A 26949-nucleotide genomic window follows, 5' to 3' on the forward strand; every position below is an offset into this window, starting at 1 on the left:
TGTGCCTGGTAAATGTATCCAACTGATGAGTCCAAAAATTAAAGGCATTTTGTTCAGACACTATAGAGAATCCTTTGATTCATCTCAATTAATTTCCAAGTTCTTCAAGACTTTTTAAAATTACTTTTAAAATAAGATATTTGTTCAGGATTTCTCCATTTCACTCTTTCATTTCTATGCTAGAAATCTAGCCATGAGCATAGCTCTCCTAATACCTCCAGAAGACAGGCAGCCTGGAAGCAAAGTGAAGGGAAGAAACAGGCCGGTTTCTTTAAGTTCTTGCTCTTCTTTTTAGAAACAGCTTCAAGTTCTATTACTTCTCACTCACCAATATGAAGACAAAATAAGATCAGTCATGACAGAGCCCAGGTGGTTACTTTCCAGATAACCCATGGGACGTTGCTTCACCAAGTTAAAGTTACATACAGCCTCCCAAGCCACTGCAACTACTTGTGTGCCCTTAAAAGCTCGGGATCTCCCTGAGATCTTTCTGATAGTCAGAGTCCAAAAGAAGTCTGCACCTTCCTCCCTGGACCCTGCCCATTTGCTGCAGGTCTTGTCCAGCTGTCTCCAGTACACAAGAACCACACTCCAAAAGCTGGGATGAAACAACACTTTTCTTCCTACCCTCCATTTCTGGTGACCCCAATTCACTAGAATTGATATTATATAACTATGCAAACTCTAGGAAACTGCTGAATTCCGAACATATGTTGAAAACAGAGATGTGCAAAACTGAGGACAATTCATTTGCTCTGGAAACCTCATCCGTGAACTGTGATCATCCGTCAAAGAGGAGAATCCATTGCACATAAGCAGATGACTATTCAGAAATCAAACAGAGCTCTAAACCAATATTTCAGCCCCAATAACTATTTGAAATAAAACAGGTGAGAAGCATATACTTTAAAAAAAAAGGTGTAAAGAGCCCTGTTCAGTTCCAAACATTCGATCTGAGTATCAAACAGAGAAAGAAAAATCCATTTAAAAATAATTATCCCAAGCGCAGCATTTGCACAATTTCTGTCATCCAATTTGGAGAGTGCACCAAAACCAAAGGGAAGAGCTGAGCTGCTGTCTCTTCCAGGTGCTTTGCAATAGCAGCTGAGGCACTGAGGGGATGCAAAAACTTATGCTAAGAAGGGAAAGGCTTGATCAAACAACATCTGTATTGTACATAGGGAGAAGCACAGACCCTTGACAAAGTTATTCTTCTATCCTACCCCAAAGTTGCCCTTGCATTTAGGCCAGGCTACTAATTCCTGCAGGGAGGTGTGGGATTGGCTTGGGGAATTTTGAAGGAGCACCTCTAAGTGAAATGGCTCAGAGATGGTGTTTCAAGTGATTTTCAGGGCAAATACCTCTCTCTGATTCCTCAGTGCAGCTGAAGGGACTCGAGGCAGTAGGGGGGAAAGACACCAACGATGGTCTGGGATTGTGCTGGGGGGAGAGACAGAAGAGGGAGTTTTGCCTTCTTTTCTTCTGCTTTCTCTGAATTGGCCCACACACGTTTTAAATGGTCCAATAAAAAGATACAATTTCTTTACCTTTCCAGCTCTGGGACCCTGTGAGTTTTTGTTGTTCGGGTTCCTGTAAGGTTAAGTTCAGAGGATAAACTGACACACTGGGCTATGGGAAAAAGCCAGTTTCTTCAAATAAAGCCACAACGGTGCAAAAGAGACCCTGCTGGGGCTTTTATTTGGGAAAACAAACAGAAATGGCACCAAGCCCTTCTGCTTTATGAACCAATTTAACTATAAAACCAATGTTCTCCCTCTCGGGGGTGAGGAGGGGAGAGAGACAGGACATGACAATAGTCCAAAACCTTGAGGGGGAAAAAAAAAAGAAGATAGGACAAAAAAGGTTGTCTATCCCCTTTTCTTTCTTGTCCATGGCTCCTTTTCTTAGCACACGTGTGTTCTTGTAAAAACGATTAGATTGCAATTTGTATAACATGGTGACCCCCAAATTCAGACATTTAACCCCTTTTCTCTGCAAAGAATGTCAAGAATGTCTTCTCTGTCTTTCTTTCCAACGGGAGGAGTAGGGGGGAATTCTCAAACTGTGATTTCTTGGAGGAACAGAAAAAGAGGGAGGAGAGGAAAAGAAGCAGGGAATTCTCAAAGCCTCTCGCCTTTCGCCCCACTTGTGTGGGAACAGGCGGCTGTATTGCTCCCTTTCTGGACAGAGCTCTGCAGGTCTCCTTTAGTGAGGAGACAAAAAAATGGAGAGTCCAAATCAAAACAAAGCCATCTGTTTAAATGAGCTACCACTAGCCAGTGACAGAGGGGGTTCCTCATTCACTCCTTCCCATTCTTCTGTCTTGCCTCTGTTGATTCTCTCTCAACCCAGGGAAAAATAAAGATTACTTTTGCTTTGGCTCAGAGGGATGAAACTGATTGATGTGCTTGGAGTGTCCAGCCCCCACCCATGCTCTCTGATTGCTCAGGGCCTTGTAAAGTTGTCATAAATACGCCCGAACAAGAGTTCAAAGGCCGCAGCATGCCCTGAACATGCACACATCCAAAGGGCAGGAGCTGGCCTCGTGGTCCTCTCTAGTGAGGCAGGGCCAAGACTGCCATGGCGAAGAAAGGATTTAGGATAAACACCTGTATGTTCCTCCTCTTACAGTGATTTTACATTTAGGTTAAGATGGACCAGAGCACTCTTAACAAAAGGAAGGCAGAAGACACCCAGCTTATATGAGAGAGTTCAGAAACACAGTGTCAAAAAATCCAAAACCCAACCAGAAATCAGTAAAGAACAACAAGGCTTTGAGAAGTTTTGAGAACACATGCATACCATGGGAATACGTTGCACAGACAAGACTGAAGCTATCCATTATAGACAGGAGACAGAGTTCTGAACACAACAAAGTCTTCTAAAAGGGACAATCATCCAAGAAACCACCACTTAAGAGGCTCCCTGCACCAGCAAGCTTTCTCCAGAACAGGCTCAAGCTGGCCATAGGCCTGGTGTCCTGCTTCTGTTCAGCCAAGACAGAGATGCTGAGAAAGAAATGCAAATCTGAAAGGAATAGGGAGCCTCTTTCCCACAAAACCTGGAGGAGTTTCCTTGGCAAAAAAGATACCTGGCGTATGAATCTATAGAAAAACAGGACCAGAAAGGGGTATTCCACATATACCACATGCTATTATTCTTCTGCTCCCCAAATCCTGTGAAACTGTTATCAGTGACAGGATAATATTTGCTATTGCTTGTCTCTCCTGTTATCAGACATATGCACCCACTTCTCTGTGACTGGATAAATCCAGTTTAAATGCCTGGGTGAAACAGACTCCCCACATTTCTTGGAGTCAGTTACCTTTCCTTTTGATCTAGCAACTCCAGTTCTGAATCCATGTGCTCCCTTCACTCAACAACTCCTCTGGTGATTAAATTAGAGGGTCTCAAACTTGTATAACCCTTGGAGCTCAAAGCTGTGGAGAGAATGCTCTTCTACAGAAATTATTTTAGAACACAATGCTAAGAAGTCTTGAGCCAAGCTTCTAGATTAAAAACTTCTATTGAAAACATTCAGCAAGACTTATAACCAAGAACTACACCTGCAGATTCTCATTTCACTCATCTACTTCCACACAATTAAAAAACTGGAGCACAACAGGAGACAAAGTCAAGAAGGACTGGATTTAAACAGGAAATCATCAGTAGTGATCAGCTGACCAGGGTGTTCAGTGCTATATGCTTCAACTCTCAAATTACACTTGCTGTTTAAGACCAGTACAGGGAGCCCAAATTTTAACTCAATGAGCTCTGAAGAGCCACCAAAATGGATGCAGATCAACATAAGTCAAAAGCTGAAAAGACAGCAACTAATTCTTGCCCCCTCCATGGCCCAGACAGATGTAACCTAGCAAGGGTCCCATGGAAACACACACTAGAGATCCAGCAGCAGCACATTAGCAAACTTCAACCAGCTGCTTAGGATGGTAACACTCATGCTGGCTCTTGGAAAGAAAGAGCACAGGGCAATGCACCATAGGCAGAACACATTACTACCCTGCTCAGCAGCTGCCTGACTACCTGAGACTCCTCCCCAACCCTCTGCTGAGGGCACCAGCCATACACCTGAATCTCCCTTCCCCTCCACTCCCAAGTCACTCTCACGAATCCTCTACCTCCCACCTCCCCAAAATCTGCAGACATCAAAGGCACCTGCCTTGAACACCTGAAGAGCAGGGGGGCCTGACGGTCAAGAAATGCAACTCTGTATCTTCCCCTTCCATGCACGCTCTATTTTTTTTCTCCATCTCTTTGAAAAAGGTGGCAGAGATAAATGGAGAACAAAGAAACAAGAAAAAGCCACAGCTTTGGCCCACACCCTGCCTATTACTTAAGGGGGAAGGAACTCTTCCGAAAGAGGAGGAAAAAAATGTGCTCCGACACAATGGCTCAAAAGGCCAGGCAGCAAACCGGGCCACTTTGTACTGCTAACAAGGGAAACCTAATTACAGGAAGAGGGCAAAGAGGGACAGATAAAAGGGATACAAAATTTCAACATCTGTTGCCATAAAGGGATAAGAAGTGGGGAAACGCAAAGTGTCAGTTTGGTGTCAGTGACGGCATAAAGCCACTTTCAAAGGGCTCAGGAGCGGGAGAAAAACTGAACAAGAAATTAGAGGGTTCTTAAAAAAAAACCAACAAAAACCAGAAAACAAACAAACAAAATCCCCACTCTGCCAAAAATACCTTCAAAAGGGGGGAGGAGTTGGACAAAGACTGGATATTTAAAAGGTAGAGGATCTGGGTGGCTTGCAGGGCACAGCTAACTTTGGTTCAGTTTTCACAGCTCTCGTGCCCTGCAGCATGTCATGTCACGTCACAGGAAAGAACACTGCAGGATTTGTGCATTCAAAGTGTTTATAGCATGAAGACTACCATGTCAGAGAGATCACTGTCCATTTCAAGCATCAGGCTTTGCAGAATAGCTCCAAGAGTTGCTGTAAAGAGACCTCTGGAGTATTCAATCTCATGGAAAAGCATCCTTGAGACGGGTATTTGTCACCTAACGACATGCAGACCACCCCAATAACATGGGAAGCAACAGTTCCCTGCAGGCAAATGACAAATGCCGGCCTTGGAGCTGTCAGTGGTGCATGACCCTCATCTTCCAAGGAGTTTAAACTCCCAAAGGCAATAGAAAGAAGAAGAAAGAGGAGGAGGATCTGAATAAAGTTTCCTTTTCTCTTGCTTGCCATTAAGTGGCTGTTCTGTTGAGCCACACACACTGGCAAACAAGACAGGATGGTCTGAACAGAGAAAGGCAAAACTGAGCAGAGGAACCTGATCTGCAAGAGGGGCAGCTGCCATCATATCCCTCACTGAAGGAGGGACAAGGGAACTTGGAAGAGGACAAGGAGTCAGCAAGGGCTGATACCTGATGCAAGGACACAGGTTAGTATCCTGTGGCCCATACTGCTCACCATTCTCCTTGCAGGCCTCTGATCACCAAACTTACTCACAGCTGCCTTCCACACACACACCTTGATCCAGAGCAGGAATAACTGCACAGCAACTGCCCCACATCTAAAAGCCATCAGATGGCACAATGTAGAATGTGTGGGGTGAGAGATGTCCTCCAGAAGTGCAGCTAGCCAGCTTCAAAAGCATAAGAAAAAAACCTAAATCCTCCTTCATTACAGGAGACAGGGCCAGGTGTAGCAGCAGCTGGAATTTCAGCCATCAGAGACAGTGTCTTGGCATTATGCAGTCATTCCCCTGCTTTAGACTCCCTTGACAATTGCTTGTTGCTGCCTGTTGTGGCTTTGATCCAATGCCATCGTCTCAGCAGAGTCAGAAATGAAAGACATTTGTGAGGGTGGGATGCAGCAAGAGGCGTTTCCTTTCCCCACTAAAAATTTCCTCTACACCAAAACCAACCAAGGCCTTTTCAAAGCACAGGACATATTTACAGGTGAAGATATTATCCCCTTCCTCTTGGAGGGATGAGAATGGCTGCCCCAGGGTCATGGAACAGCGAAGGTCATAAATACGAAACATACCATGACCAACAGCCACAAGCACCAGCCAAAGACTTATCTGGCCTGGAACTAAGATGATCAGTACACAAAAGGTTATTTAAGCTTTAAATCCTTTTGTAGCATGTTCCAGCTCTCAGCTGTTAGGTAAAAAGACCACCTACCCCAACAGAAGAGAATGGCACAGAAACTGCTGTACTGTTAGTTACTCAGCCCCCGATGCAAAGAAAACTCCTCTAACTGAACTAACTGATCCTGGACAGCACTGAACACCTCAGTGGTGCTAAGGATCCTGCGGTTTTCAAGAGCACACCTTACACATCATTCTACCCTGCCTAATTTTTTTTGATGGAAGTTATCTGGACTCTGTTCTCAGAGATAATATCCTTGCCATGTTCAGCCTCTGCAGGTCAGCCTCTGGGCCTTTTTGTGGCCACAAGAAAAGGGTAAGCAGCAAACTCAGAGGCCCTGGCTCTGTCTGCCAGATGTTATCACGACACATTGAGCACAGGAGGAGTTTTCAAGTCCTGGATGGCTCTAAGATTTTCAGTTTTCATGCCACACTCTTACTCCTGGAATCTGACCAGGGAAACAGCATTCAAAAGCCTCAAAGGAAGAGACAGCATTCCCTACAAGATCATTCCTGGCAATCACTGGAGTCTTTGAAGATGGATCCAAAGCTCTGCTGGGAAGATGAACAGTTTATGGACAGTCAAGACCTGGAAGGATAGCTCTGTACTCCTTTTCTATGAATGATGACATCAAGCTTCACATGCTGGAGTCCCAGCCATGCTTCCTACTCAGCCTCCTATCCTGCACATGCTGACGAGTCCACCAGCTCACACACAGGTCCCTGGAGAGGAAAAGACCCAGTGGCATGGTGCATTCCAGCTGTGACAGGTGAAGAGGGAAGAATAAGTTTGACACTCTAGCCATTTCAACAGAGGCCCAGTGGCCTAGGTTGCCTTGGCTTTTTTATTTGCCTGTCACTCAGGCTTTTACGTTATTGAAAGATCAAACTCCGCTGTGCTTGTTCATTACCTTAATCCTATTTTCTACACAGCTTTATTATCTCTTCAGGCTTCCTTGGGAAAGGCTGTCAGAAAGGCTGGGGCAGGGGGGAGAGGGTTGCCCATCTCCTCACCCCTGTCAGATGCCTCTATTCAAGAACAGCCAGAAGACTTGATGGGCAGGGGTATCACAGCACAGCCTGCATCCTTCTGGGGTACTCCAGAGGCAACACTGGATGGGTCACTAAGAAACATGCACCATAGCTAAATGCACTGGTGCTCTTTCCTGCTCCAGCTTACCCTTTGTAGGATGCATTGTCGCAAAGTATTTTTGTTACTTCAGAGAAAAAACAGCTGGTTTAAATTTGTATTTGATACAGTTGACTTAAACAATCTAAACTATTTAAACTATAGATTAGAAGGCAATTGGTCTCAGACCTGCCCTGTGTCCGCATCAATCCTCCTGCACCCCCTTTCCCCAAATACAGCTCTACAGACATCCCTCAGGCCCCTTCTGCCATTGCTCACCTCAATCCTGACAGCACTCCTTTGGATTATCTGGGCCGTGCCACTCCTACCCAGAGCATACTGGTCCTGGAAGGCAGAGCTGCCCTTCCAATAATCCTGTGAAATATTTGCTATCTGTCCATCACTACACTAACACCCTCAGGCTGAGAGTTTCAAATTTGTCAGCAGTTGAGTCTCACATCAAGATTTGAGAACAACATTTCCCCAGTTGCTAAGGTCAGCACCTTCACCGAAAAGGAACTACTCAAAGACCCCAAATCAGAGGCCACAGCAATTAACCTCCTCAGTACTTATTAGGACAAAGAGAAGACAACGTGCCTAAGTCACTTCCATAGATAACCTGCTGTCACACCTCACCTCTCTTCGCTACTGGAATTGCCAGCCAGGACAAGGTGACTTCAGAGCCTGTGTTGCCTCTGGCTTCCCAGCACCACAGAGAAGTGGCTGAATGGGAGGATAAGGATCACCTTCCTCAACTCCTCTGGCTGAGGCATCAACAGAGACAGATGAAAAGGAAGGTGTAACGGGTAAATTTTGACTGTATACAGGTAATGGGAAGAAACCAGGATGGCTGTGCCATCAACTGGAAAAGCTGAGAAGAAAAGCCAAGTTACTGAACCAGAATCACCCCCCACGTATGCCTTTCCACACCAGTTTGCTTTGTTCCCCACTCCGTAACACATCTCATCTTCAATCATCCCTTGCCTATATTGAAAAAAGAAATGATACCATTTTGCAGCATTTCCAATATTGCATTGTTACTCACTTTTCAAGTCCCTCCCTGTAATCTGGAAGCTCACTCACCTCTCAAGGTCCCAGATTCTCAGAGGTGAGGTATGTCCACAGCAGGCTGTCCCCGTCACAAATGAGCTGTTCAAAAAAAAAAAAGAAGCAAACAAAAACCACTTACTAATCCTCATGTTCTGAACAAAGTGCATGAGCAAGACAGAGAAAACAGGTTACAAGACAGACTTTAAATTCTGGTTCAAGATGATTTCAGCATATCCCACCACATTTCACAAGAGACAGGCAGCAGCAAAGGGAGAGCTGCCACAGGACTCTCAGTAGGTGAGCTTCCCAGATGCAGCAGGTCACAACTGCAGAGAACTGGCAGGACATAAAACATGTATTTGTAAACACAAAGGGAAAACCTAAACAGGAATGGCCGTAAACAACATTTTCAAATGAGTCGGTAGAGTACTCAGCATGATTCATACACAGTCAATGCTGTAAGCTGCAGAAAGACCCCATGGAAAATTTACTGTTATTTCCTACTTCATGTCTCACTTCTGTTTGTTGGCAACTTCTGAGCACAATCATGAACTGGCTGCAGCATCACAGGCCTAAAGAATCACAGAATAGAGTCTCTGGTCCAGCCTGCTCAAAGTAGGGCCAATTTCAAAGCTGGATCAGGTTGCCCTCCCCAGTGCTCAGGAACTCTCTGTTAGAGGCAGCACAGCCCTTCTGCAGCAAGATTCGGCTCAGTTTACACCCTCCAGCAGGGTCCATTCCAAAGTCCTCTTGGCAATGCTATGTCCCTGCTGCACATGCTGGCTCCAGAGGTCACCTGACAGCCACTGGCCTCATACTAGTTCCTAAGACAGAACAAATCCTTCAAATCAAGCATCAGGAACATGGGTGCTGTGGCTCTCCAAACCACACTGCTTGTTTCGTGCCAACTTCCTATCCTCAGTCCAAATAAGAGGAAGCAGCTCATAAAAGGATTTTTAAGTAAGTTATAAATGACCTCTCACAAAGCCATATTTATTGCAGCTACAGAGAACAAAATGCCAAAACTATGTTTAAGTCAATGCAACAAGGATAGCATGAATGCAGGAAATGGAACCTGCTTTAAATAAAAGCCATCTCTACGCTTTGCCTAAACAACTTTTGCAGTATGACACAGGGCTGGCAGCTGAAAGATGAAAGCAAAATAAGAAAACAATGTCATGTCTGTAAAAATAGCAGTTAGAGTACTTTTTAAACATTTCTTTGATCCTCTACAGCATTCTTCCTTTGGAAGTCAAGGTGTCTCCAAGCCTCTACTGCACCAGGAATGGATTCTTGCAGCATCCTTGACTTCTGTGAGAAGTGCTACTGCTGCTGTAAGAAGGCACTCAGCAGTCAAGTGCTAAACACAGGATCAATTCAACCAAAGCCAGAGAAGGACCAGATGGAAGCAAGGCCAGAACTCAGGACTCCTCCTATCTCTGTGGTTTAGCCAAGCAACTGGTTTCTCCAAACCACAAGACCAAAAGCAGCACTGACAAAACACTCTGCAAAAGAGGCAAGCACGTAACATCAAACCATTTCAAAGAGCTACATGAATTTAGGAAGGGCTTCAGCTACAAAGGCTCTCTTTTGCGCTGACTCTATCCTTCCACCCAAACTCACACACCTGGAGGTGTCCACAAGTCCTGCGACCCTTAGCTGCCCTTTAGGCTAGAAAAGGCCTGCAGGACTAGAGCTATTCAAAGTGTCTCCAAACAGGATGTCTTACATGCAAAATTCTAGGTTCATTGGCAGTGCACATGCGATCAGCCAAAGCAGCTGTAGCACTGGGCTGTCCCCACAGGTGCTGCAGGGTGCAGACAATATTCTTCTCCATGTAAGTCCCTGACCAAAGCCTGAGAGTCTATGGAAAATCCAATTCCTGTTGCTGTGCAGCAGCCACCAGGATCCATTAAGAAAGTGTGCAGCATTTCATCTTTGGAAACAGGGTTTCTGCTCAATGCCTGCCTTCTATCCACCGTAGTGCAGGACAGAAGGGAACATTCCCCTTTTGCCAGTGTCTCCCATCTCAGAGGAAAATAAGCAAAAGACATCCACTTTGACAGCTTGTCGGTCAAACCCCATGTCTGGAAAGCAGCACTTTGGTCAGGCTACAAAGGCTACAGGCTCTGGCTACAAAGCTAGGTGTTGGGTTCTGTCCCCCCTCCCCAGTCATAATCCATTAATAACTACTAAAGTCAATTACTGTGGTTAGAAACATAATAGCAGTCAGGGAGTCAATCAAGCAGGCAATTGGGTGCTTAAGACTTTTCTTTTGGGGGACAAACTGACTCTGTCCCAGCAGAGAACGCCCTCACGTGGGAGACAGACCCCTTTGTGCAGAAGGTATGCACAAGGCTTTGATGGTTGCCACAGGTCTAAATTACCATGGAGGCACACCAACAGGGAGAAAAAGGTGGGAGGAACAGCTAGGTCTAATCCTCCCTCATGCTGTCAGTTCTGGACTTCAGCTTTCCCTCCTTGGTCCTTACCCCTCACCCCTCAGAGGGGGAAAAAAAAAAAAAAAAAAGAGAGAGAGAGAAAAGCATTAGATAAAGAGATTTTGCTCCAGCATCAAATACAGGCCTCAGGGCCACAAACAAGTCTCTTCTGGGTAAAGCTGACTCCATTCAGACAACAGGAATTTTGTCTCATACTTCAGCGGGATCAGGTTTGCAGGCCTTATCTTTAACAGCCTGAGCCCATTAGCAAGCAAAGATAACACTTCTCCCACAAGAGCAGGCCACCTTCACTGCAGCATGAGAATGCAGCATTCACAAGACAACATGCACAAGAAGTGGTGCCAATGAGAAATTCTCAAAGCCTGAGAGTGAACTGACCTTAAAGTCTGGATTGCAGGGCTTGATACAGGGCCCCTCACCTTGAGTCTGATCTGCAGGCATACACCTTGAAGCCTCGGGTGTCTCATAACTGGGAACCTCTCAGAGGTGACAGTTTTACTTCAGGCAAAAGGGCAACACAAGTCAGCTTTCATAGGCCTAAAACAACATGCATATTGGAGGTAAGCATGTAAAGCTTGGCTCCAAAACTTCTGGAACTTCATTCAGCAGAGCTGAAGCGTTCTATCAGGCTTGCTCCTTTCAGTCTATCTTCAACAAAACTCTTCTGTGTTAGAAAGCACAGAGCACACACAAGAAAACCCTCCAACTTGGAGAAGTGCAGCTTTTTCACAACTGTCGTTGCCAGCTGCCCAAGAGAAACAATTCAAGCTGAGTTGCTAGCTTAGACAGTGTCATTTATTTTGCCCACGCTGCTTTCTACAGGAGAGACTAGATTGGGAAAAGGGGAGTACAGGATACCCTAAACATATTAATGCAGGCATGACTCATCTACCTGAAGTACATACAACACTACTTATGTACACTGACACTGATCAGATGCATCTACATCCACCATAAAAACTGCTACGGCCAATCTCCAGATGGCCTCGGAGATGTAAAGCCCATTCCCCACTCATCTTTCCTGTCTCCTTTGAAAGGTGCTGGCTATCATGGCTACAAGCTCCCTCTAATATGCCCTTCTAAGGGGAAAAAAGCACCATTGCACAGCTTCCATAACAGGGCATGTTGTCTTCACAGGGATCCCCTAGGAACTAAAACCAAGCCAATAACCAAACCAGGAAGTCAAGAATTTTGCACAGCATTGAGACACACATACTTCATAAACAGCGTATTTTTGTTGTCCAGCATAAGGAATTTTCCAACTCATCTGATACTTTGATGTCCTCTTTCTTATTTGAAGCTCCCTACTGACAGAGAGGAGAGAAATAAACAAGAGGGGAAAAAACCCCAACAAAACAACCGAGAGCCTGCTTCTCCAGAAGCCAGACCTTCTATGTTGCAGAAGAGAGATTTCATTAGACATCATCCCCCCACAACAGAAGCTGGGCCAGGAAATGAAAGAGAACACATATCCTGGCAGTGCTGTTGGAAGAAACACAAGAACTCTACATCTGACTGACTTGTGGTTGTTGAAGATCCCATGGCATTTCTGGCAACAGCAGTAGTGCTCTGGCTACAGTCCAGCTGCAATAATCCCATGGCTGCTCCCAAGGTGCCAAGTACAGTTTGACTCCTGTAGCATCCCTCTTTACCCCATCCTCGACAGACCACTGCCAGATGTGAACAAACCAGAGGGACAGAGGTAGATGCCTATCAGTCCTTTTGGAAAGATGCCTTCCCCACACACACCTTCCCCACACACACCTTCCCCACTATCAACCCAGCCTCCAGAGTGGGCCCTGCCTGTGCTGGGAATCCTGCAATGCACAGTCATTGAAGGGACCTGGGTAAAACAGGTCCTTTCCCACCTCTTCTCACTACACCTCCTCCGTGCCCTAGGCTTGTGCCCTTCCCCTGTACTGTAAACAGATTGCTTCTCTAGTCCTATTCTGCTCTTTGGGGATTTCAAATCCAGAATCTGCTTGACACGTGCAAGAGTCTGTGCCTTCCTCCTGGCGCGCTCCCCCGCTCGCTGGAATTGGACATCGTTGTTCCATTTTGGAAACTATTATATATGGAGACTCATTGGACTGGGAAACAAAGAAGTTATTACTTGACAGAGCCCTGCAGCTGGGAATGTGGAAGGTGGGGGGAGAGAAGGGGGAGAACCAAGGGAGACAGGATGGGGGGGTTGGTAGCAGTGTTATGAAAGCGATCAACAGAAAGGACAGCTCAAAGATGGGAAACATCTATTTTTAAAAGTCTCAAGTGAAATGAGAAAAGGAGGAGAAGAGAAAGCAAGTCCAAAAGGGAGATAGGAGAAGAGAGAGAGCAGTTGGTGCTGACGGTGCTGCGGGTTAAACACACGGGTCTGTGGGTTTGTGTAGCCTTTGATTCAGCACTGACACGCTTTGGCAAGGGAGGCCACCGGAGCTGTCAAATCCTTCACCAACGTGCCCATCAATTGTATTCAGCTCTCCCCGACCCGCACTGGCATTTTAATTACTGTTGGGTAAACTAATTTGTACAAATGAAGGCAACTCTGCCTAATAGAATATGCAAGCTCTCTGACCTCTGACAGGCGATGACACAAGATACAAAGGAGGCAGAGGAAGGCTTTTTATCAGAGCCTTATTACTCTCTATTACTCCAATTAGTTAAGCTCCAGTGCTCCTAATTGGGGGAAAAAATTGCAATTAAATCAATTTTTGATGGGCTGAAAGTGGGTTACCGAACCGCCCTGCCTGTGAAACACTGATATTATAGCAGCAAAGGTCAAAGTCTTTGTCGGCACCTGTGGGGCCCCCACCTCCCCTCTCCAAGCCCCTCTGTGCCCCCCCCCAACACACACACGCAGCTCACTAAGGCGAATCATTAGAACATGTCATGTCTTATCGCGGCCGCCACCATCCCGCCAACCTCATCAGTTGACATCATTATGGAAGGTAACTCCTCCAGCATGAATACAGCGCTAAGGTCACACAAACTTGATGGAGCCCCTGCTGAAGAGCAGATGCAACAGTAACAACATTGTGAAGAGGAGAGGAGGGGGTCGGAAACCAAGCACAGGGAGTTTTGCCACCTCCAGCATGAGACTTCTCCAACAGACCAGATACACACAAAGGGAGAGAGACAGAGAGCGCAGGGACGCAAGTGCTCCTTCCCTGGGGGCATTTAATTTGCCAGGGTGGGAAAAAAAACCAGCACAGCATCAGTTAGGCATTTTCTTCATGAGAACACAGGCACTACAAACATGCAAGAAATACCACCTGCCTTAGATGCAGGCAATGCTGGACAAACCCAGGACCGGGTGGTTATGCAGGGCTGGTGTTGCCCCCTTCACTGCCCCAGACCAGTTCCTTTAGCCATACTTTGTACTTCTCACAGGATGACCAGAGAATTGAACCAAGCATCTTCAGTATCTCAGAAGCCAAGACAGCTGGGTTGTATGTTAACATTCTGTAACCACAAATGCAACAAAAATCAGCAGGTAAGACAGTTGCACCTGAAGCTCACCTGAGCAAGCAGAAGAACCGCACTGCAGCACAGCCTTACCTTTGTTGAATAACCTTGCCAAAAAGACCCAGCAGCCGAAGACAAACAACCAGGCTTGTTCCAGAAACAGACTGGAAAGTTCTGGCAGGTTTGCTGCTACTTCTTTGAGCTCGTGTGCATGCTACAGCTTCCCCCAAGGCACCAGTCAACTCAGTTGAATTGTGCTCCTGATATACATCATAAATGCCACACAGAGAAGGTACAGAAGAACTCTGCCACACCCCACCATGGACTCAGCACAGAGAGAAAGCAAAGTGCATAGAGAAGACCATGAACCCTGCAACACTGACAACCACTACTGCTCCAAGAGGAAATGCTGTGCTCCTGCAAGGAGCACCAGTGACATGCATGAACAGATGGACTAATAATTCATTCACATGCCACCTCAAGTGGACCCCTAGAAAGTGGTCCCCAGAAAGAAGGCATTTACATTTTGTACTGAAGGGCACCGTAGAGATGCTGGGTTGAAACACGAAGTGACGTTTGAGGCAGACCTCCAGCTCATGAGATAGAAGAAACGCTCACGTCACTGCCTCCCAGGTCATTTACTGCATGCCTCATGGTAGAGGGAACATCAGCTCCACCTCTCCAGCCTTCCTCCTTGGCCTCTAACTTCATGCCTTCCTCCAGACTTCAGAGACACTCAAGCTGAAGAACAGAAAAAGCCTTTAATATCCCCAAAGGCCCAATTCCTGGCATGGGAGAGAGATCACCCCTACTCTAGCAAGCTGCTTAGCAGGTGTCCAAGCTAGACACATGAATCATGCCTTCACTGCTTTGCAGTTTCACCCCATACTCTGTGCCCAAGACACCTGCAACCTTGATCACTGTTCCTTCACCAGCCCTGCAGCAGGTAAGTTCTGTGAAAACAAGCCACCAGATACAGAACACAATCCTCATTTCTGGAGAGAAACTAGCTCAGTGACATCAAGACAAAGATTCCAGAGAGGACAAATACATGCATACTCTTCCCCACTACAGTATTGAACAGGAAAATGTCCTTCATTAGAAACTAGTGATTCAATCCACAGAACAGTCCTAATGTTCCTAGGGCTGTTCACATCTAGGTATCACCACCTTCCCCAATACTCCACATGACACACACTTTTAGGAAGAAGCAAATGTCCAGAAGAGGACTGCATTCAGATTAGCTCTATAAAAGCTGATTGAGGGTCCTGAGTGTTCCTGTACAAGAGGAATAATGGAACAGTGCTTCTGTCATTTTTCAGAACTTCAAACAGAATTGCTATTGTAGCTACACAAGTATTTCTACTGGGTTGACATAAGCCCTGCTCCTTTATTAAAGGAAAAGGCTTGATAACCTATTTTTAACAGTGTAAACTACATATTTACATGGTATATCCAACAATCTTTATCTTTCTTCACTCCCCAAACCTCTGGGCTTGCCAGGCATGGAGTAGTTGTTCATGACAGAGGTCTTTGTACAACTCCTTATCTCTCTTGAGACCAAATTTAAACCCCAAATGATGTTCAAGTTATTACTGTTATTACAGGATAAAAGAGACTCCTTAACCATAACAAAAATTTAATCCAGAACATAACACTGGCACTGATAGGAATAACCTGTACCAAAAATCAAAGCCCACGCCAAAACTGATTTGTCTGTGCACACCTACCAGGCCTTTCTGTGAGCAGAGCTCTCTTTGCAGTCAACCACTGGGGTTACATCTTAGAAGCTGAATGATGAACATGACTCAACTGAGAAATCACTTCTGAGCTAAAGTCTAGGCTGTGCAAGAGATATGGCTCTTTATTCCTACCACAGAGAGCCTTCTGTGGAGAAAGAGAAGAGGGGGGAAAAAAAGAAGAAAAAAGATGAAATCTAGGGACTTTCAGGTGAGTTTGAGACTAGGTGGTTAAACACCACTACAGTATGGTTATATCAGCTTATCAGTAACCAGAACAAAATCTCGAAGAACATTTTTAATGCTCAGAAGCTGTAACATTAGAAATTCAAAGAAAGTGGCTTATAAGGTTACATTTGTGTTTTGAGGAGTTAAAGGTTTATTTGGGTTTTTTGTTTCTTTTTCAAGTGCAGGTGAAATAACTGCAGCTGGTGTCTCAACTTCTTTACTCACACAGTGCGTTCTCCCTTCCAACGTAACTACAGAAATCTCAGCCATCTGTAGCAACTTCATCCTATGCTCTACTCTTGCTCTACTCCCCAGAGCAGCTTTTCAAACACCAATGGGCAAGACTCCTGAGAGGTATCCACCAGACAGAATGCTCTACCTCCAACTGCTGCACATGCCATCTGCATTACAGTGCATGGGAGTTGCAAGGTAACTTCATAAAATCTCTATCCTGAACAAATTCCCTGGGTTTTTGGAACGAATTGAAAGGAAGGAACAGATGAAGCTGCTGACTGAGCAGCAGAAAAGCATGATCCCTGGATGAGATACATGCATGGTATTAGACACTGGACACCCTTTGCACCTACAGACTATCATGCACCTTGGGCAGATCTCTGAGGGCCTGCCATTCAGTTCTCACCAACCTGCACACTCACTTCCAGCCTTCGCACCCAGCACGTTTCCCCTCCCTCCTCAGCTCAGTGCCGTTATCCTTCCCCCTTGCCCCCATGGGGAAGACACCCTGAGCCCGATCTTCACCCACTTCCCCAGATGCAACAGCTCCCTCGAGCTCAGTGCTCTGGGCCCACACACAGCCTTACATGAAGCTCTGAACTCCAGCCCTCACTTTCTCAAAGCCTGCCCAGGTGTAAAGCTCCAGCGATTCCTTTTTCTTTGCCATTTTCCCTCCCTCCTCCCTCTCCTCCTAGCCCCACCAACATTTTCAGGCCACACAGTGAGCCGGGAGGTTGGAGTACATGAGGACCATTGCAGCAGTCGTGCTGTTTCAGGCCCCCCCCAACTCAAGACAATTTCTAAGAGCCATTTCTTATCCTCCCCTCCGTGAAATTATTTCTGTTAATTGCCTGGTGGGAATCAGTTATAGGTGGGGGAGACTCTCCCCACACACCCACCCTGGCCCCTAATTGGCTTATTGAAGTTTTAACGGGGCTTTCACCTGGAGAAGCTGGTAATTATTCCCTTCATTCCCCTCTTGCTTGTACCTGTAGCTTCACACTTGGGGCCTGCCTGGCTCCACGGGGGGGACTTTGTTCCCTCTAACTACAGGCCTCACACAAATGGGCCCAGCAGCAGGACAACACAGCAAAGTGGTAATTTTCAGCCCGGCGTAATTAGCCAAGGTTCTTTCAGCCCAAACTGCTGAATGGGTAGAGGGCTGCTGGGGAGGGTGCGCCATGTGGGAATGGAGGAACGGGGGCTGCTCTCAACAGGCGGACAAAGACCTCTCGGGGGCTCCGATCTGGGGCAAGCAAGAGGAGGGGGTGGGAGTGGGACAGTCTGCCTGGCATAGCTGGGGCACAGTCAGCAGTGGGACACACACTGAGGAAGTCAGCCCATGGCATCCTTCCCCCAGCCTGGGTAACAGGGCAGTGCAGGATGCCAAAAAAGCGATAAAGGAGAAAAGAGATTCAGTGATGCACAATAGAAGCATGTGAAGGGGTGCGATGCATGACAGATTCTTGAAGGCCTGGTGTAGCCTATGCTCCCAGGACAGGATTTCTAGTCTAGTACCTTTGCACTGAGATTTAGAAAGGCAACAGACTCAGGGAGAATAAACTGGACAGTGCAGGTCCCAAATAGCATAGCAAAAACTGTGCCAAGGACAGAGTGAGAACTCCTATTGCTGAGAAAAATCACTGAAAAATAAGTCAACTCCTCCAGCATCTGCTCCAAAAGTCAGGCAACAACCATAACCAGGAGGACAGCAACGAAGGCTCAACGTTCTCTTTTTGCTGAGGCATCTCCCATCAGCAAACCAAAACTGTTTTTCATTGTGGGACCTCACTTGCTGTGTCTCCCTTTCTGCTACAAGACTTTTGTTTTGCAAAACTACCAGGAAACCTGCTGCATGTGGGTTCAAAAAACTTGGCCACCAGTGTATCGCTCCTATGTCAAATGAGACTGATGTCAGATATCCCACAAGCCTGAAACTGGCATCCTGTGTGTGGCATGCTTCCTCTGCTGATTCTCAGGACTTGTTAGCGTCTATGCTTCCTCTGAACTATCACCATTGTCTTCAGGATAGAAATGTTTGTTCTGACTGGTCAGGTCTTGTAGACAAGTTAAAGCTGCTCAGCTGAATTGATCATCACAGCTTCAGTGCAATGGGGTCTGGGGGATTTTTTGTTTGTTTTTAAATGTTAAACCGTAGTTTTAAAAAACTCACCTCGTGTCTCTCATGATGGCAGTATCCTACTAGAAAGCAAGAATTGTCATAATCGAAAAGCTTGGTCCTGATTCTGCAATGAAGACCAGGTGGTAAGCAGGGAAGTGAAAAGATGCCACTACTTTTATCAAAACACAGGTACACTGGAGTGCTGAGCAAGCCCTAGGAGATGATGAAATTACAACAATCCTGACAACAAGGAAAGGAGATCCTCAGGGACTCCAATTGTAGGAAGGGAGCAGGCAGGCAGCACAACCCCCAGGGCACAGACTTGTAATTTCTGAGCTGCCTAAAATACAACTGTGACACAATGCTGCAGCAGGTTGCAAACTAGAGAAGCAAATTGCCTGATTAAACCCAATGATTCTGATTTCTTTTCAGTCCATATCTGTATCACATTTTACAAAAGGCTCTCACAGAAAGGATCATTTTTCAATTTCAATCCTATTTTTTTCAGCCTCACCCAAGCTGCCTTAAGTACTTGTCACAGAGATGCGTTCAGCCAGATACTGTGTGCCTTTGACCCATCAATGCTCAAGACTTTTCCTCAGAAGCAACTTTTCACACCTCTGGACAAAGTACGCTTGCTGTGAAATCCATGCCAGCATCTGAGAAGCAGACACCAAGAATGAACATAAGCAGACCCATGTAGACCAGGCCAACTTCAAGCCTGCACAGAGAAACAGAGTGAACATTACCTGCACCAGTGGGAAAAGAGATATAATGTCATCTGTGCTCATACTTTATCACAAACCTTAGTGGTCCAGGGCTTTTTCTTCTTATAACCCCATACCCTACAAGAGGACATGTAGAATTGATTTAAGTAAATACTCCAGCTGTCACTGCTTTGGACAAACGTCTAAATATTTGCTCATGTATAGACAATGCTTAAAGAATCACGATGCAAAAGAAGAAAATCTCTTCTATTTATAAAATATCTCCTTTCTATTTTTTAAGGTTCAGGACTGCCAAGACCAATCCCAATATTTTTTCAGATGTGACTGGCAAAGTTTTCAGTTAACAAGTATTGTTTTAAAAATGCATGTATATATATAGAATGACATTTTATATAAACTTTTCCATTAGAATCTATGACAGAAAATTACTTTTCAATAAGCAGCAATTCATGCATGCCAGTGAGGTCAGGGGGAGGGGAGAATCCTTTCAGGTCTGCCAGAACAACTAAAAATCAAGAATGTTTCAATTTAAAAGTAGAGATGGAAGGAATCTCTTTTCCTGGTGCCACAAGCCACAAATTATTTTTGTCTTTTTCCTTTTGCCATACAGACACACGTATACCAAATTCAAACTTCCATATTTAGGAGAATTTTGAAAAAAGTAATCAGGATGGTGAGGAAGAAGAGGATTTCTCAACAAACATATACTTTCCTTATCTTAGCACACAGGGCAGCAGTTCTTTCTCGACACCATGCAGGGGCAGGAGCTGTACTTGTTCAATGCTTTTAGGGGAAAGAAGCCAAATCACAAAAACAGAGTGCTTGGTCTTCCTCCTCTGCCCTGTGATATTCAAACAATTTACAAATTAAGTCTAAATGAGTTCTTCACCAGCGGAGAGGGAAATAATGCTCAGAGGGTTTTAAGAAGTCAAAGACCAGGAAAGGTGAAAGGGGAAAGGCATGTATATGCAGCACGTGCTACACACAGAAAGGGCCAGGACACTGAGGCATGGAGACACAGGTGCTCTGTGGAGGAGGGAAGCAAAGCCTCATCTGTGTTTAACTCAGCCATGAAATGACTCCTAGAGCTTTCCTGCTCTGATCATTCCATCCCTGACACGGACACGCTTGCAACAGCCTTAATCCACTTGCCCTTAAAGCGCTGGGCAGCTTCCACCTCCCCAGTTCTCCACTCTATGCAATATGATTTGCTTTAGGGTTTTCATGCTAAGTGTTTGGAGCATGTCAACTCTTCAGCCTTAAGCAACCAAGATCCTGAATAAAACCCCTCCTCCCCATCCGCAGGCTCAGGGCATGCTTGTTTGTAAGCAAGCACCAGAGTGAGAAATCAAACCTGCCAGTCAGGCCAGAAAGCCCCAGCCCTGTAAGAAAGGCACTTAAGGTTTCAGTAACAGACAACACACATCTAAGGCATAAAGATGTTTAGTGGCCACCTCCCACACAGATCCCAAACCACCTAAAAACTCGGTGGAAAAGTTTTGGAGAAGCCAGAGTTCAAACCATGCTGACATCAATAAGGCACAGTTTCACAGCACAGGTTATCACCTTCAGTATCTGTAATCAGGCCGGGCTGCAAAGCAGGCTAAGAATTATTACATTTCACAGATAACTGAGATAAGCCAGATGAAGATGGGAAAGGGATCAGGCAAAATGGATGGCATAGAGATAGGGAAAGGATAAGACAAGAAGGTGAGCAGTAATTTATTATGATGCTTTATGTCAGTATATCAGGGAAAAAATAACACATAAAATGGTATAAGAGGGAAAGGATTGTATTGGAAAGGACTCAGAAAAAGACTCTTCATGCACACATCTCAACTCTGCAATCAAACAGAGGATTCCCTAACACACATTGTCCTTTGATGAGAAGAAATATCTGATAAAGGGATATTAACTACCACACTGCCTCCTGCCACTCAGTAAGCTGCTGTCTAGGTGAAGCAGGACAACCTGCTGGCAGTCAGTCCTCCAACACTTCAAGGAACAGAAGTCTGGAAGCTTTAAATGCCTAGGCAGCTTTGCGGATAGGAGTGTGAAACCACAGTTTCCTCCCTTCCTTTCCATGGCTTGCCCTATTTCCATGTGCTCTGAGAATTTAGGAAGTCAGATCCAAAAACACAGCTATTAAAAGAACAATTTCTACTTGGTAAGTCAAACACCCACACAAAGAAAGGCCAGAACCAAGCTCACTCACACGTCCTACACTGAAATGAGCACATTACTTGAGCATCAGTATTTGATTCTGTAGCCAGTTACAAGTGTCCCAGTCGAAACTGTCACTCATCTTTTATCATGTGAATACACAAGAACCAATTACGTGGCCATCAATTCATGCTGGGCTGCATCTCTGTGGACTCCAGTCAGAGGCTGCACTGGGAGGAAGTGATGAGCTTACCACAGCTCAGGGATGCCTGAACTCCACTCCATATGAACTCCACTCCAAATAACAACTGGCCAGCAAGTACCTGCAAGTCGTGGCTTGCTACTGCTTCACACAAGGCCATCAATATTGGAGTTCGGGTGGCTTGGGAAAAATATTAAAACTTTAAACAGAGTGGAGGGTATCCAGAGAGAGAAATCATTCACTGTATAACCCTGTAAGACAATCAGGCAAAAGGTTTAAGAATGGAACAACGTGTTTCTTCCTCAGGACACAACACTAAATTTGAGAGGAGCCTATGAAGCCCAGAACACTAACAGATTCAGAAAGAAGAGATGAGCTGCTCACAGAGCCGTCCTCTGCAAATATGAAAGAAACACTAGTCCAGATGAAAACTCTAGCCAGGGAAACCCTAACTTCTTCTCATTGGAAGCTGGGAAGGAACAGGCAGGAAAGTATCTTTTTGCTCTTGTTTCTTACCTTCTCCATAGACATTTACTGCTGACCACTGCTGAACACCAAACGCTGGGGTAGATGTGTGCTGGACTGGCACCATGGCCAGAAGAAGAAGAGAAATGCCCACATTTGTCAAGCCATGGCCCATCCAGCTCACCATTTTGTCTCCAGTGGTACTGGCAGATGCTGTTCAGGAAGAACATGTAAGCTTGGCAACCTTCTGTGGTCATTCGCTTTGCATCCACAATTGCTGTATTAAGGATTTTAAAGAGTGTATCCCCACCTAGTCCCCCATTATGAACCTGCTATCCATGAATTTACAATTCACAAAATTTACAATTTACAAAATCACTTTCAAAACTGCTGGCATCATCCACTTCTACAACCTTCTGAAGCACTAAGTTCACACTGTGTGAAGGAATACTATATCTTTTATTCACTTTAAAACAATCTCCTGGTAATTTCAAATGTCTCTGGTACTACTGTTGTAGGACTTGGTGAATAACAGTTCCACATTCGAGTTTACCCACCATCATCTTACTCTCCATATTTTTTTCAGGCTGGTTTTACAAGGAATAATGGAGGCAACCAAGTATCAGCACGTCATTAACTTCTGCAGAGTGTTTTACTTGGGGCCAAGTACGGGGGAAGACCACAAAAACACGATACAAACTAGTAATGCAGCCATTTCTTTGGCACAGAGGAGTGCTCCTCTGCTGTACCTCCTCTTCAAAACCTGTTGGTTCATTGCTCCTTCTGAGGCAGGTTAATTGCTCAATGTTTTGAGGCTTCAACCAGCCTCAGTCACTCCTAAAATTAGCAGGGAACAATATCACTGGCTCTACTGTGAGAGCTGAAGAGCCAGCACAGGTCTCAGGACCATGAGGGTCTCACAAACCAGTTTGGGAAGCAGAGGACTCAGACACTGCACAGTGGCAACAGCACTGCTCACCTGCACTCAATACTACTAAAGTACCTCATATTTTCCACCATGTACTAGGAGCATGAAGTCCATGCTTTGCCAGGCTCCAAACTTATTTGAAGTGATCTGCACACCATCCATGTTCCCAGAGTGCTCTGAGACCATCAGAAGACAGATGTTAGAGAAACATTATTGCTTTTCTAATATCTGGAACAGACTCCCTTGCTTCTCCACTGTCAAAGAGGAGAAAATCCAGGGGAAGTATACAGAAAACAAGAACATGCTCTTGGCCAAGACAGCAAATCGGATGCAAGAGAGAAACTCTTCAATCAGACAGTCCTGCTCCATCCCCATCCCTCATTAAATCAGCCTGAACAGCCGAAGCAGGTCACTGAACAAAGCACAGGTTTGTAAAGCTCAACACAGCTGCACCAGGAGGAAGAGACCAAGCACAGCAATGGTAGCAGTTGCTGCTTGGCCCAGCTTAGTCTGCAACTGCTTCTGATGAGTTCACTTCTTTCAGGAGTGAGGAAGAGGTACACATACAGATTTCTTTTTCCCCTGAAAAAAACACAAGCTGTTGGGTTCCAGCTTGCAAGCCTCTCTTCAGCCCCCACACTAATAAATCTTTGGGACTATAAATCACCTTGGTACAGGTCGCTCTTCTCAAAGGAAATGGGCTCTCTCTTGTCATTAGCTGCCTGTGTCTGCCAACCATAGCAGGGCCTCATTCAAGTCCTCTTTGATGGACGGTTAGACTTAAAGGAGTATGTGCCTCAGTCTCAGAGGAGAGAGAAAAAGAATTTACTAATTAGACAGGGCAATGCACATTAAAAGCTGGCTTTAATACCTGGTCCCAAATTAGCCCTGCACCTGCTAAGTGTCAGGATGCCTACAAAGCAGTAAGAGTACATCCCACATGTAGGCATGTGGGATGGTAAATGGAGCATCATGAACCCACAACACCTCTTTAGAGCAAGAAAGTGGTTGCAACAGTTGTGTTTCATGCAGTTGGGAGGGAAGGTAGAGAAGATCTGAAAAATCCTAGATAATGAACCACAGAACACAATACAGGCAACAGTGCACAGAAAGAACAGACTTTCCACTCTGCCTTCCAGTCAGGGACAGTCTCATGCTGACCTGAAAAGAAACCAGAGGCAATGGAGCCAAGGAGAGAGTCAGAGCCACACAATTCTGTCCACGTTTCCAGTGTCCGATTCAACTCATAACAGATACTCAGGATGCCAGCAACCCAAGGAAACTGAAGCTTAGTTACAGGCAAGAGGCGCTCTGGCATGCTCCATTTGAAAGTGTATTAGCACTCAAGCCAGATGCACACATTGAGGAGAAATTCCCATTCTTCAGAGGAACTGGTTTCCCTTCAAGGATGACTGTCTTCTCTTACTCACTTGCTCCTTCAAAGTTGACTACCTGCTCTTACTCATTTGCTCTTCTCCAAACTCCCGCCTCTCTGGTCCTGTTCCCCTCTTGCCTTATTTTAAACAGTCTGCCAAGCATTTTTTGTGAGGACTGAAGTGACAAGGAGAATGTTGCGACAGGAGACATCATCATCCTGATGTATGCAGGACCTAATATGGGAGAAGCCCACCTCTGAGCCATGCTTTCATTTTTAACAGTATTTTCTGTAGGCCTGAAAATATTCCTGTGCACAGTGCTATGCTCTGTTTCAAAACGCCAAAATTCAGCAGCAAGTGATAAGTCAGAGATTTACATTTACGACCTCTGTAAATTCATACCATCTGCAACCTCATCCTGAGCACATGGATGACAGAGCTTGCCCAGGATGAAGGCAGTGCTGCTGTAAACATCTCCCACTCTGTCAGGAACCACCTTCTCTGCAGACAGAACCCTTCCTTCAGCAGTTTCCGACGATCCATACTGATATGCTCATACATTCCCTCTCCTGAGCTGGAACAGAAAAGTTTGTACCTGTAGATTGGCAGAGCAACATACATAGCATACCACACACCTGAAGAAGGTATGCTTTTCTTTTCTTCTTCCTCCCCCTTCTCCTCTTCCCCCCAGCCTTTCCTGACAGCACTAACTGATAAACGATCAAATCCATGCTTGGAAAAAAGAAACTGTCCCCCTCTACTTCTAACCAGGAAATGCTATGTAAAACCTTGTCCCTTGAATTGCCTCTTAAGTTACTCCTTGCATCCATTCATACATACAGATGCACATATAAAGCACATCCATGTCTGCCTGTTCCTCAAGTTGGCACAAGCTATTTGGATCACAAAGCTGTGCACAAGCCCCAAAACAGCCACCAGACACTCTGTGCTGGAAGTTGGCCATTGTCTTCCCAGGGATATATACAAATTTCTATTGGATACAACAGCACTAGTTAGAGGTAGAATCAGGCAAACATGCATTAAACAAGTGTTTTGCACAGCATGGACTTGATATGCAGTATAAAACAGGCTTGAATTGACTCCATTGACCATAATCAAAAACATATCCCTTTGCTTCAAACAAACTAGTGCATTTTGGATAGTCTAGAAATTTGATTCAGCAAGTACTTGAATCAGAAAATTACCATCACCTGTAGCCTCCTGTATACTTTTTAGTTTCCTTCAGGAAAACTAGGAGTAGCAACTGCCTTCATTTGTACACAATCATCACTTTCTTGTCTTAATAAGCAAAGAACTAGTGCTTTACTATAATTCTTCCTCCTGCAGCAGTCTGAAACATTCACTCTGATAAATTCAGTACTTTTCGCAGTTCTCTCCCAAATGTATTTTTTACTTCTAGAAAAACTGAGGGTAGGGGGGAATCCCCCAAAGAGGCCCAGTGCTTCCCTCCTTGTAATGAAACCCTGTGATGGAATGCCCTGCACTCCAATTAGGAAGAAATGCTAATTTTCTCCAGTTGAGCACCCCCTCTAGATGTATCTAATTTGTTTCACTGCTTTCATCTCTCCCCTCCATCACATTTTCATTTAAAGGTTATGATCTGTTTGTGCCCTCCATGCCGCGCCCTGACAAGACACCCCTATGAGAGGTTGCAGGGGCCATGTCGCCCTTCCTAACCCCCTTCCCAAACAAAAACCAAAGCTTTTTTCCCTCCACTGCCTCTTTAAGAAATGCAGAAAGATGAAGGGGAGGAGCAGAGAATTGGGAAGACAATAATTAAAAATAAGAAGTAAGCCCTCTTGCAAGTTGGGCTGTTGGTTGTTTCCAACAAAAGGTTAGAGACCTTTGCACCATGACCAACACCAGTATGACCAGTGCAGGCCAGCCAGGAGCAACAGCATTACAGAGCTTTGCTTCTTCTGCAGATGCATTTTAGGAACAGCTGCCATGCAAGAATATTCTTTTGCAAAAGGTTTTGAGATTCTAAATTGTTTAGCTCCTTGTAGGTCTGGGGAATACATATTCTCTCATCTCTCACAGGGAGAGTCTGGTCAGAAAGGACATGAAGAGTTGGCTCAGCTGAGGAGAAAGTCTCAATAAAGCTTTCCCACTTCTCTCTAAATGGCTTATGCCTTGTTCTGGGAGCCTGTGTTCTGCAAATTCCTTCAAGAGACCAGAGACTTCAGATGGGTAGTGTGGGCCTTGGAATAGCTCTTCATGGCATCCATAAATTTGTGCTGCCATGGTTGTGCCTGGGCAGACATGTAAATCCTCAGGGTAAAACCCATCTGGACAAGTTACCCACCCAGAAGAGCTGTGTATACACCACATAAGGAAAAGGTATCTAGATGACCTTGCTGGTGCCACACCACTTCCCACAGAAATTTCAAAGGGCTTTTTTACCAAAAGACTGTAACTGAAAAAAAAAAAAATAAATAAATGCAGCCACCATCCTACCTCCAAGCAAAGCCTCTTTGCAGCCTGCCCCAATATTTTCAAATAAAACAGTAT

The 26949-nt window shown here is 45.3% G+C and overlaps 1 protein-coding gene across 3 annotated transcripts in view; it reads right to left on the reverse strand.

Annotated features, from left to right (window-relative positions):
- The window catches only part of FBXW4 (F-box and WD repeat domain containing 4), a 60839-nt gene that overhangs the window by 5467 nt on the left and 28423 nt on the right, over positions 1 to 26949 (reverse strand). The window contains exons 6-7 of one of the 3 annotated variants that reach the window (XM_032116443.1): positions 22165 to 22326; positions 8342 to 8407 (exon numbers count right to left, since the gene is read on the reverse strand). The exons of 1 other annotated variant lie outside the window; for it this stretch is intronic. In XM_032116443.1, the coding sequence (XP_031972334.1) occupies positions 8342 to 8407; positions 22165 to 22326 (228 nt within the window). The remainder of the gene's footprint in view (positions 1 to 8341; positions 8408 to 22164; positions 22327 to 26949) is intronic. One more of the 3 variants, XM_032116444.1, reaches the window with a different exon arrangement.

The sequence above is a fragment of the Corvus moneduloides genome, chromosome 8, assembly GCF_009650955.1.
Source record: "Corvus moneduloides isolate bCorMon1 chromosome 8, bCorMon1.pri, whole genome shotgun sequence".
Classification (NCBI taxonomy): Eukaryota; Metazoa; Chordata; class Aves; order Passeriformes; family Corvidae; genus Corvus; species Corvus moneduloides.